The 12,233-nt window shown below is 44.9% G+C and overlaps 1 protein-coding gene across 1 annotated transcript; it reads left to right on the plus strand.

Moving 5' to 3' along the window:
• The first annotated feature begins 233 nt into the window (after positions 1-233).
• LOC144686909 (C-X-C chemokine receptor type 2-like) lies at positions 234-8,767 on the plus strand. Its single transcript, XM_078552743.1, has 2 exons — positions 234-379; positions 7,000-8,767. Exon 2 carries the CDS (start codon positions 7,003-7,005, stop codon positions 8,143-8,145), a length of 1,143 nt encoding a protein of 380 aa, XP_078408869.1. The 5' UTR covers positions 234-379; positions 7,000-7,002; the 3' UTR covers positions 8,146-8,767.
• The last annotated feature ends 3,466 nt before the right edge of the window (positions 8,768-12,233 follow it).

Here is a 12,233-nt window from a genome sequence, read left to right on the forward strand (position 1 = left end):
AAAGGTACAATTTTAATTGTAACATTTCTGTTCACAAACTGACTTTCTGCATATGATGCATAGTATTTTGGTACAACTACCACAATCTACAAGATTAAACTAAGAATACTTGCGTCACTTCTTGTAGACATTGTGCACGATGCCTTTAAATGATGCCTTTAAATTACTAAATGTATTGCAACACTCTTTCCACCACTTTACAAAATAACCAGACCTTCTATTTGACAGGATACACATTAGACAGTGCTCTCACTCTGCTGAAATATAAAGCTGTGTTCATGCCACTAAACATCATAGCAGTCATTGAGTTGTCATCTTTGTGCATGCCACGCTATCTGTACAAACTTGGAGAGTGGCACAAAAAGCATCTTTTGAAAAGGTATGTTGGTATTATTTTTCAGCTGTTTAATTTACTTCTTTGAAGACCTTAGCATTTTATTTACATACAAGTGGACATCTCACCATGCTGCTCATGTAGGCAATATAAAGATTAGTGTATTGTGCCATCTGCCAGTCATGGCTCAGTTGGTAACACTCTTGCCCTGAGTCAGAAGGTCCTAGAGACTTGAGCACAAAAATCTAGGCTGACACACCAACACAGTACTGAGGAAGTGGTGCACTGTCAGACTGCATTGTTAAACCATGGACCCTGCTGCCCTTTCATGTGGATGCAAAAGATCCCATGGCACTACATCAAAGAGGTAAGGTGGCATTTTCCCTGGTGTCCTGGCCAAAATTTATCCCTCAATCAACTACCCAAAATAGATTATCTGGTCATTCTCATAATGGTGTTTGCGGGAGCTTACTGTGTGCAAATTGGCTACTGTGTTTCCTACACTACAACAGTGACGACACTTGATTATCCATAAAGCGCTTTAAGAAACCCTGAGGTTGTGAAAGGCGCTATAGGGATGAAAGTCTTGTTTTATTTTTCTTTCCTTCATGTAGATTTGATAGAGGTGTTCAAATTCATGAGGAGGCTGATAGAGTAGATAGGGAGATACTGTTCCCACTCATAAAAGGATCAAGAATGAGATTTAAAGTGATTTGAAAAAGAAGCAAATGTGATGTGAGAAAAAACTTTTCCACATAGCGCATGGTTTGAGTCTCGAATGCACTGCCTGGAAGTGTAGTGGAGGTAGGTTCAAATGAGGCATTCAAGAGGGCATTAGATGATTATTTGAATAGAAACAATATGCAAGGGTACGGGGAAAAGGCAGGAGAATGACACTAAGTCATAATGCTCATTTGGAGAGCTGGTGCAGACAGGATGGGCCGAATGGCCTCCTTCTGCGCCGTAACAATTCTATGATTCTGTGATGTAAAATTCCATATGTTATTCTGCATTTAAAGTTTAGCTGTAAGTAACTAATACACATCCCTTTATGAAAAACTGAACTGGACTAGCCATATAAATAAATACTATGGCTACAAGACCAGGTCAGGGGCTAGGAATAGCGTGACAAGTAACCCAACTCCTGATTCCCCAAAGCCTGTCCACCATCTATAAGACACAAGTCAGGAGTGTGATGGAATACTGCCCACTTGCCTAGATGAGTGCAGCTCCCACAATACTCAAGAAGCTTGACACCATCCAGGACAAAGCAGCCTGCTTGATTGGCACCACATCCACAAACATTCACTTCCTCCACCACCGACGCACAGTAGCAGCAATGTGCACCATCTACAAGATGCATTGCAGGAATTCACCAAGGCTCCTTCGACAGCACCTTCCAAACCCATGACCACTACCACATAGAAGGACAAGGGCAGCAGATAGATGGGAATATCACTACCTGGAAGTTCCCCTCCAAGTCACTCACCATCCTGACTTGGAAATATATTGCCGTTCCTTCACTGTCACTGGGTCAAAATCCTGGAACTCCCTCCCTAACAGCACTGTGGGTGTACCTACACCACATGGACTGCAGCGGTTCAAGAAGGCAGCTCACCTCCACTTTCTCAAGGGCAACTAGGGATGGGCAATAAATGCTGGCCTAGCCAGCGAAGCCCTCATCCCATGAATGAATAAAACAAAAGTAAGTCTAATTAAAATCCAATGGGAATTTTTGAAGATATTGAAGCAGGACTTTAATCTGGGCCTTCAGATGGATTGTAGTAAATCTTTCATTTATGCGTGCCAGATACTGTAAATTGCACAGCCGGGTCTTTGTGCTATGAAACATTTAAGGAGAAGCTTGATTCATACATTAAGAAAAAGGGAACAGGGTGGAAAGACCTTGTGCATATATCATCATAGGCCAGTTGGGCCAAATGGCTTTTTTCTGTGTTGTAGATTCAACATGTGTAGCAAGATTCTGTCTACTGTGAATGTGTTTGTACTGCTGTACTAGAGCTGTAATATCAGCAGAACCTCAAGCAGCCATGTGGGCACATCTGCAGTCTATTTACTGATATTTGGTGAGAGACAGTAACGTTATGCCAACAGGAAGTAAATGGATCAGGGAAACAATTGTGGATATGAAGATAGTGGTGCAGGATTAGGAGGAAGATCCTGATTTGCTTTTGTGGCTTCTGGGTCGCACTCAGCAGTTGTACAATCCAGGAGAAGGGAAAATTCTTATTCTTCGGTATAGAAACAAGAGAGGCCTAGGTAGACGTCTTCAGCATTTGTCAGGGGGCTTGTGGTTGTTTCCCTATGCCTTGTCTTACACAAGGGTTGAGGGGAGGGGTGAAGCATGTGGTTTACACAATACTGTACGCTGCTTGTATTACTAAACATAAAGGACAAATGGCATTCTGCAAAAAGTACTGAAGCAAAGATATTTTTTCTGAATTTAAAAAGCCAAAAATAAAGACCCTTCAGTTCTTTAAGACAGGTACAGGGTAGCACTGAAATGGCAGCTCCAGAACCCCTAGTGCTCTTCTGGGAAATTTTTGCCCCTGAACTGCATCGTGCACGGGAGCAGGAAATTTAAATACACAGGTTCCTACACTATTTGCAGTACAAATTCCTGTGCTCTCTTCAAGAACATTGAGATTCAAATAGGTTATAAGACATACTGGAAGTTCTGCTGCAATGTTTATTAGGTTCAAAATAAACACACAGGATTAACGTCCATTTTTTCCTGGCATGGTGCCAGCTTTTTAAGCTGGGTGCCAAATCCCACCTGCAATCTAATCCTTGTAGGCACCTAAATACTGACTTTTGGGTGACACAGAAAGTATCAGAGTGCGTTGGTCAGTCATTCATTCCAACCTCCTTTAAATTTGGCAATCAAGTTGTGGGGTGTCAAATAGACGTTCTGATGCAGCTTGCTGGCAGATGAATCAAGATTGCACTGGGCTGCTCACCGGCAAGGTGAGTTGCATGGGACTGGGAGGTTGTGATCATGAAGGGTGAGGTGCCCAGGGTGGCAGATTATTTGTGTGAGTGCCAGTGGAAAATTCCTGCCCTTCCAGAGCCCATAAAAATTTTCAAGACATACCTTTGGCAGGCCTCTTTGATTCCATCACCAGTGAAACTGGTCAGAGCTTATGGTGAATGCTTCAGCTAGTTCAGACCAAAACACCAATTAGAGGCCAATTTATGCCATAAGACCCCAATTTCCTTTTTAAAATGGGGCCTGTGGCTGAAACAGGAAGATGCTTTTGACACCTTTTAAAATGGGACCAGCAACATCTGTGCTAAAAGAGCAGTATGGCTACTCTCTCCATTTTGAGGCTGTTACTACCACATTAAAGCAGTGAAAACTTACCCCAATGTACATATGATGTCATATCCAGTTTCCAAGAAATGTCTTCCAGCCAGTGATGTGTTCAGCTTCAGAATTTCCTTACTAGCTTAATAGGTATCTGCCTGCATTTTAGTCCAAGTGTCTGTTCAGGAAAACTTAATACTCTATATATGAAACATAAGAGGCCTTAAGAAAGGAGTACTCATTTAGCCATTTGATCTATGCCAGAGCTTTCTCTCTCTGCAACTATTTCCCATTTTTGTCATTAATACACCTTATACCTCTGACAGAATTTTTACCCCCACATGGCGGCAGGCGAGTGGGGGTGAAAATTCGTGCTGCTGGGGCAATGCTATAGGCAGACCTGAGGCTCCTCCCCTACCTGGTCACAGGTATGGCCACAAGGCCTGTGGTGGCCTGGCTGCTGTAGCCATTTTTTAATTTAAAAGTTTTAAAAGCTGTTGAGTGGATGCCTCCAACTTAAGGGTGCCTCACTCTCATCTGAAAAAGCAAGCTACAGCTTCTCCAGAATGGTACTGGAAGCAGATTCAATGGTAACTTTAAAAGGGAATTGCATACATATTTGGTTAATTTCATACATATCAGGGTTATGGGGAAAGAGGCAAGTAGAGTGGAACTACTAGTTCTTTCAGGCACAAGTACAGTGAGCTAAATGACCTCCATTTGTTCTGTATTCCATGGTTCTAATGAAGAGGCCATAACAAGGAGGAAGTGGGGCTAGAGTGGGTAGGTTGATATGGCTGGTTAGGGACACATAGAAGTGATTGGAGATGGTGTTGTCTGTGATCAGGGGTATGAAAGTGGAGAGGCCACATGAGATGGCAATTTTGAGAAGTGTCCATGAATATAGACATGAGTCAAGTCAATTAAAATGCCAGAACCATATTTCTTGACAATCCATTTGATGTGCAGCTCTTTAGCCAACAGCATCTTATTGAATGCTTTTCCTTGTCTGCCTGCAGTCAGTTAATCAAATCTCATCAGAGGAATCTGCGGAAATATATCACTTTCTGGCAAGTAGAGACTGTGTTTCAAGGGTAACATTGGGCTGTAACTTCCAAGCTCCAGGGCAATGTAACTGGGGGGTAACCCAAAGATCCACTAGGAAACACCCCCAGAGGTTCCCAGGTAAAGATTGCATGGCAATTGCCCAGGAAGTGAAAACTCCTGATGGGCAATTGCCCTGCACTGGGAACAATCAGAAAATGCAATTTAAATTGCAAGCTTTGGATGGTTCCGACTGTCTTACATCAATAGTTACCCCCAAAAAAGTTAGGAGAATTAAAACCACTTCTATCTTCTGGGTAACTATTGTATAGGCCCACACCAACCTCAATGGGACTCACCCCATCACCCCCTAAACCTCCAGGGGACTCCTCCCATCTCCCCCGAATCCCCAGGGGTCTACCCTCATTCCCAATTATCCCCTCCCCATGGCCACGGCTCCCCCTCTCCCCCACAGACTCTCCATCGACTCTCCCCCCAACCCTTAAACCCCCCCCCCCAGGGGACTGCCTCCACCCCTGATCACCCCACCCCCATGGGGTTCCCCTGCTATGGGCCTCACCCCAACCCCTAACTACCCTCCACCCGGGCAGACATGACCCAACTCCCTCATCACCGACTGCCCGACAACTCCCACTGCAGCGACTGTCCGACCTACCCCCCACCAACTGCCTGACCTTCTCGCTCCACAACTGTTGGCCTCTCCCCGCTGTTCGGCAACACCCCCACTGTCTGACCCAACCCCCCTGCCTTTCCCCTCCCCCTGATATTGCTACCCCTCCCCCGACTGCCTGACCTCCTGCCACCCGACTGTCCATGTCCCCAACTGTCCAATCCCATCTGACTGAGAGACCTCCTCCCACCTGACTGTTGCCCCCCCGACTATTCCACATCCTGACAGCCATAAAACCCCCAACTGTCCAGCCCTCACCCACTATCTGCCCCCCCCAACTGTCCGCCTTCCCATTTGTCCGAACCCCCATGACTGTCAGAACACCCCTGACTGCCCGACCTCCCACGAATGTCTGATCACCCCCCACCAACTGTCTGACACCTCCAATGACTGTCCAAGCCCCCTAGACGGTCCAACGCCCCTGGACTGTCCGACCCTTCTCCTGACTGTCGAACTCCACCTCTGACTGTCCAAGAACCCCCATCAAACTCCCGGCTGCCTGACCCCCCAATTCTGACCACTTACCTGACAAACCTACCTTTCCTTGGCTTGAAAGTGGCTGGACCTTTAAACTTATCTGATTTATGGCAGCTAGTGCTGTAAAAAAGGAAGAGAATGAGAAGGTTTCCAGGTAAGAAAGTAGGAGTGGGATGGCAATCCAACTCTGATTGCCAATCCGTGCAAGTTCAGGCCCATTATGTCACAGGCAGGGTGAGCAACTGTCCCGGATTTTACGGGATCATCCTTTACTTGAGCCTATTGTCCTGTGTCCCGAATTGTATGTTGCCGGGACTCTGTTTTTCCCATAATTTAGACTTTTAAATTGCATGTATGTGCAGTAGGCTCCTGCGTGTTTACACTGTTCCTGGCTGCCTGATCTGACAGGTTCACCACCAGCCCCATACCCTCACCTACCTTCTCACACTCACAGGTTCGCAAGGGCAGCCTCTGCCTGTACGTATGGTCCCCCATGCCAAAGCATTCCTTAATTGTTTTCCCCAACAGGAGGTCACCCTGGCCATAGTCAAGCAGACTGTCTGATTTGTCTGGTGTGGATTCTCCCTAAATGCAGGTACATTTTGCTGCATAGTGCAGGTAAATTGTATTAACATTAACTTTAAGTGATGGGAGTTGTATACTCCAGTAAAGTACAATGGCACAGGTTTCTGTTCAACCCTACATTTCTCACTACATTTGCATAAATATTGTATAAATAAGGGTGCACTCTGGTTTATAGAGGACATGGGGAGACATTAGGATTGGTGACTGTTACCTGGTCAAAGAGGCAGGTTTGTCTGCATCTTAAAAAAATGTGCGAAATATAGGGATTTTACAGAGGGAATTCCAGAGCTTAGAGCCTTGACATCTTAAGGCATAGTCGTCAATGGTGGTTTGAAGGAGTTGGAGATGCACAAGAGGCCAAAATCTGGAGGAAAGCAGAGTTCCTGAAGAATCAAGTGATTACAGTTTCACAAAAAAATTAGTTTGATAGTCCAGTGCAAATAAATCTTCAATATTCATTGTACTTACATGATATAACAATACTAATCTGATATTACACCTTCAAATTATTCTCACTCCTTGTTCAATTCTTTCTTTCAGAAAATGGTCGCCCAAAAATTCGAAATTAATGATGTCGACTTTGGGGATTCTTTTGAAAATTATACATACTCTGCTGATGACACTATTCTCCCAGACATGTCACCCTGTATAGCCGTGGTAAACAGGTCAATCAACACGGCAATTGCAATTGTCTATGTCCTGGTTTGTTTCCTCGCTATGGCAGGGAACATGGTCGTAATGGTTGTCATACTTTACAATCGACGCACAATATCATCCACAGATATCTACCTGCTTCATCTGGCAGTGGCTGATCTGCTCTTTGCCGTGACCCTACCCTTTTGGGCAGTGGATGCCATATCTGGCTGGGTGTTTGGTGATGCCATGTGTAAGATCATCAGCATGTTACAGGAAGTTAACTTTTATAGTGGGATTCTGTTGTTGGCTTGTATCAGTATCGATCGCTATCTGTCCATTGCCTACTTCACACAGACCCACAAACAGAAGAGACCATTTCTAATCAAGCTGGTCTGTGCTGCTGTTTGGGTGGTGGCTATTGTTCTGTCTTTACCAATTCTGTACAAGGGTGAATACACATATTCTGGCCAAATCGTGTGTTATGAGATACTTGAAGGTGAATTGGCTGAAACATGGAGAGTAACTACCAGGTTTTTGCGGCACTTTATCGGGTTCCTCATTCCACTGGCTGTCATGATCTTCTGCTACAGTGTGATGATCCAGAAGCTGAGTCAAATGAAGGGATTCAGGAAACAGAAAGCCATGAAGGTCATTACAGCTGTGGCGCTTGCTTTCCTCATTTGTTGGCTGCCATACAATATTACTGTGTTCATTGACACACTGATGAGGAACAAACTCATTGATGAAACTTGTGACATGCGCAATCATATCGACAAGGCTCTGTCTGCAACTCAAAGTTTGGGGTTCCTGCACAGCTGCATTAATCCAATCCTATACACATTCATTGGGGTGAAATTCAGGAGGAATGTGGTCAAATTCTTTGTTAAGAAAGGAATCATTAAGCAAACCATCATGTCAAAGCATAGGAGGTCTGTAACTTCCGTCACTGAATCTGGACTTATTTCAACTAGCAACTATGTTGCTTCTGATGGAGATGTCAGGCCAGTCAGTGAGTCAGCAGACAAAAAACATGAAGGAATTAATAGATAAAGTTGCTTTAAACTAAAACATTGAGTAACAGTGCTGTAGAGGTTTCAGTTTTGAGCATAGTAGCTAGGATACACCACAGGTTCAGCAGATTATATTAAGGGTTGTAGGGTTAAATGATGAGGATAGGCTGCAAGAACTTGGCTTGTACTCTGTTGAGCTAAAAGGCTGAGGGCGATCTAATTAAGGTGTTTAAATGATAAAGGGATTCAGTAGGATGAAGACAGAGAAGCTATTCGATAGGGGAATCCAGAACAAAGGAATGTAATCTTAAAATTACAGCCAGGATATTTAGGAATGAACTGAAGAATCACATTTTCACACAACAGATAGTGGAATTCTCTCCCCTGAAAAGGCTGCGGATCAATTGTATCGGGGGATACAGAGGAAAGACAGATAAATGGACCTGAGGCCTAGATTAGCTATAATCTAACAATAATGGAAGAAGCTTGAATGGCCGAATGGCCAATTCCTGTTCCTATGCTATATACAGTATTTGTTATTTTACCATTCTGTGAAGTTTGAATGATAATATTTGTGTAAAAAAAATCATATATCACTGTTAGATTATTTGCGTGTTCATTTTTTATTTAATAAATTCACTTCATGTTTATACTTTAAAAAAGGTCTACTGTGTGTCTCTTTTCACTTTTGAAGACTGAATGAAAATATTACAACAATGTAAAAGCATTTCTAAAGTAGACTTTACAATTCATTAATGCATAACTTTTCCTGAAATCCTTCCCTCGAATTCCAGAGAAAGACTTTTTAATTTTCATTTACGGGATCTGGGCGTCGCTGGCTAGGCCAGTATTTATTGCCTGTCCCTAGTTCACAAAATCGCAGAATCACACAGTGCAGAAGAGGCCCTCCGGCCCATCGAGTCTGCATCGACACGTGAGAAACACCTGACCTACCTACCTAATCCCATTTAGCAGCACTTGGCCCATAGCCTTGAATGTTATGATGTGCCAAGTGCTCATCCAGGTACTTTTTAAAGGATGTGAGGCAACCTTGAGGTGGTGAGCTGCCTCCTTGAACTGCTGCGGTCCGAGTGATGTAGGTACACCCACAGTGCTGTTAGGGAGGGAAATCCAGGATTTTGACCCAGTAACATTGAAAGCAATATATTTCCAAGTCAAGGTGGTGAGTGGCTTTGAGGTGAATTTCCAGGTGATGGTGTTCCCATGTATTTGCTGTCCTTGTCCTTCTAGGTGGTAACGGTCATGGGTTTGGAAGGTGCTTTCTAAGGAGCCTTGGTAGGTAGCTGCTGTGCATCTTGTAGATGGTACACACTGCTGCCACTGTTCGTTGGTGGTGGAGGGAGTGAATGTTTGTGGATGGGGTGCCAATCAAGCAGACTGTTTCATCCTGGATGGTGTCAAGCTTGAGTGTTGTTGGAGCTGCACTCATCCAGGCAAGTGGAGAGTATTCCATCACACTCCTGGTTTATGCCTTGTAGATGGTGTACAGACTTCGGGGAGTCAGGAGGTGAGTTACTCGCTGCAGGATTCCTAGTCTCTGACTAGCTCTAGTAGCCACAGTATTTATATGGCTGGTCCAGTTCAGTTTCTGGCCAATGGTAACCCCCCCAGGATTTTGATAGTGGGGTATTCAGCAATGGTAATGCCATTGAATGTCAAGGGGCGACGGTTAGATTTTTTTCTTGTTGGAGATGGTCATTGCCTGGCATTTGTGTCGCACGAATGTTACTTACCACTTGTCAGCCCAAATCTGGTTATTGTCCAGGTCTTGCTGTATTGGAACATGGACTGCTTCAGCATTTGAGGAGTCGCGAATGGTGCTAAACATTGTGCAATAATCAGCGAACATCCCCACTTCTGACCTTATGATGGAAAGGAGGTCATCGATGAAGCAGCTGAAGATGGCTGGGCCTAGGACACTACCCTGAGGAACTCCTGCAGCGATGTCCTGGGACAGAGATGAATGACCTTCAACAACTATAACCATCTTCCTTCCTTTGTGCTAGGTATGACTCCAATTAGAGAAGAGTTTTCCCCCTGATTCCCACTGACTTCAGGGGCTCCTTGATGCCACACTTGGTCAAATGCTGCTTTGATTTCAAGGGCAGTCACTCTCACTTCGCGTCTGGAGTTCAGCTCTTTCGTCCATGTTTGAACGAAGGCTGTAATGAGGTCATAAACTGAGTGACCCTGGTGGGACCCAAACTGAGCATTAGTGAGCAGGTTATTGCTAAGCCAGTTCGGCTTGATAGCACAGTTGATGACTACTTCCATCACTTTACTGATGATGGAGAGTAGAATGATGGAGCAGTAATTGGCTGGGCTGGATTTGTCCTGCTTTTTGTGTACAGGACATACCCTGGCAATTTTCCGCATTGTTGGGTAGATGTCAGTGTGTGGCTATACTGGAACAGCTTGGCTAGGGGCACGGCAAGTCCTGGTACAGAAGCCTTCAGTACAATTGCCGGAATATTGTCAGGGCCCATAGCCTTTGCAGCAGCCAGTGCCTTCAGCCGTTTCTTGATAACGCATGGAATAAATCAAATTAGCTGCAGACTGGCATCTGTGATGCTGGGGATCTCCAGAGGAGTCTGAGATGGATCATCCACTCAGCACTTCTGGCTGAAGATTGTTGCAAATGCTTCAGCCTTCTATTTTGCACTGATGTGCTGGGCTCCTCCATCATTGAGGATGGGGATATTTGCGAAGCCTACTCCTCCAGTGAGTTGTTTAATTGTCCACCACCTTTCACGGCTGGATGTGGCAGGACTGCAGAGCTTAGATCTGATCCATTAGTTGTGGAATTGCTTAGCTCTGTCTATCACTTGCTGCTTATGCTGTTTGGTGCACAAGTAATCCTGTGTTGTAGCTTCACCAGGTTGATTCCTCATTTTTATATGCCTAGTGCTGGTCCTGGCATGCCTTCCTGCACTCTTTATTGAACCAGGGTTGATCCCCTGGCTTGGTGGCAATGGTAGAATGGGGCAAATGCCGAGCCATGAGGTTATGGATTGTGGCTGAGTACAATTCTTTTGCTGCTGATGGCCTACAGCACCTCATGGATGTCCTGTCTTGAATTGCTAGATCTTTTCAAAGTCTATCCCATATAGCATGATGGTAGTGCCACACAACACGATGGAGGGTATCCTCAGTGTGAAGACAGGACTCTGTCTCCACAAGGACTGGGCGGTGGTCACTCCTACCGATATTGGGATGGACAGATGCATTTGTGGCAGACAGGTTGGTTAGGATGAGGTTAAGTGTGTTTTTGTCTCTTGCTGGTTCCCTTGCTACCTGCCACAGACCCAGTCTAGCAGCTATGCCCTTTAGAACTTGGCCAGCAGAGGTGCTACTGAGCCACTCTTGGTGATGGACATTGAAGTCTCCCGACCAGAGTATGTTTCTGCGCGCCCTTGCCAGCCTCAGTGCTTCTTCCAAGTGGTGTTCAACATGGAGGAGTGCAAATTCATCAGCTGAGGAGGGGTGCTGTGTGGTAATCAGCAGGAGGTTTCCTTGCCCATGTTTGACCTGATGCCATGAGACTTCATGAGAGCTGGAGTCGATGTTGAGGACTCCCAGGGCAACTCCTTCTCGACTGTATACCACTGTGCTGCCTCCTCTGCTGAGTCTGCCCTGCTGGTGGAACAGTTCATACCTGGGGATGGTGATGTCTGGGACATTGTCTGTAAGGTATGTTTCCGTGAATATGATTATGTCAGGCTCTTGCTTGACTAGTCTGTAAGACAGCTCTCCCAATTTTGGCACAAGCCCCCAGGTATTAGAAAGGACGTCTCTGCAGGGTTGGCTGTTGTAGTTTCTGGTGCCTACGTCGATGGTGGGTTGTCTGTCCAATTTCATTACTTTTTATAGACTTATTAGCAGTTTGATTCAACTGCATGTCTTATAGACCATTTCAGGGGGCATTTTAGAGTCAACCTGATTATTGTGGGTCTGGAGTCATATGTAGGCCAGACTACAGCAGCTTTCCTTAGTGAACCAATTGGGTTTTTACAGCAATCAACAATGGTTTCATGGTTATCATTAGACTTTTAATTCTGGATTTGTATTGAATTCACTATCTGCAGTGCTGGGATTCGAACCCAGATC

The sequence above is a fragment of the Cetorhinus maximus genome, chromosome 11, assembly GCF_964194155.1.
Source record: "Cetorhinus maximus chromosome 11, sCetMax3.hap1.1, whole genome shotgun sequence".
In the NCBI taxonomy this organism is placed as follows: Eukaryota; Metazoa; Chordata; class Chondrichthyes; order Lamniformes; family Cetorhinidae; genus Cetorhinus; species Cetorhinus maximus.

Excerpts from the sequence above, each read along its gene's own strand:
- LOC144686909 (XM_078552743.1), top strand. The coding sequence starts at position 7,003 with ATGGTCGCCCAAAAATTCGAAATTAATGATGTCGACTTTGGGGATTCT.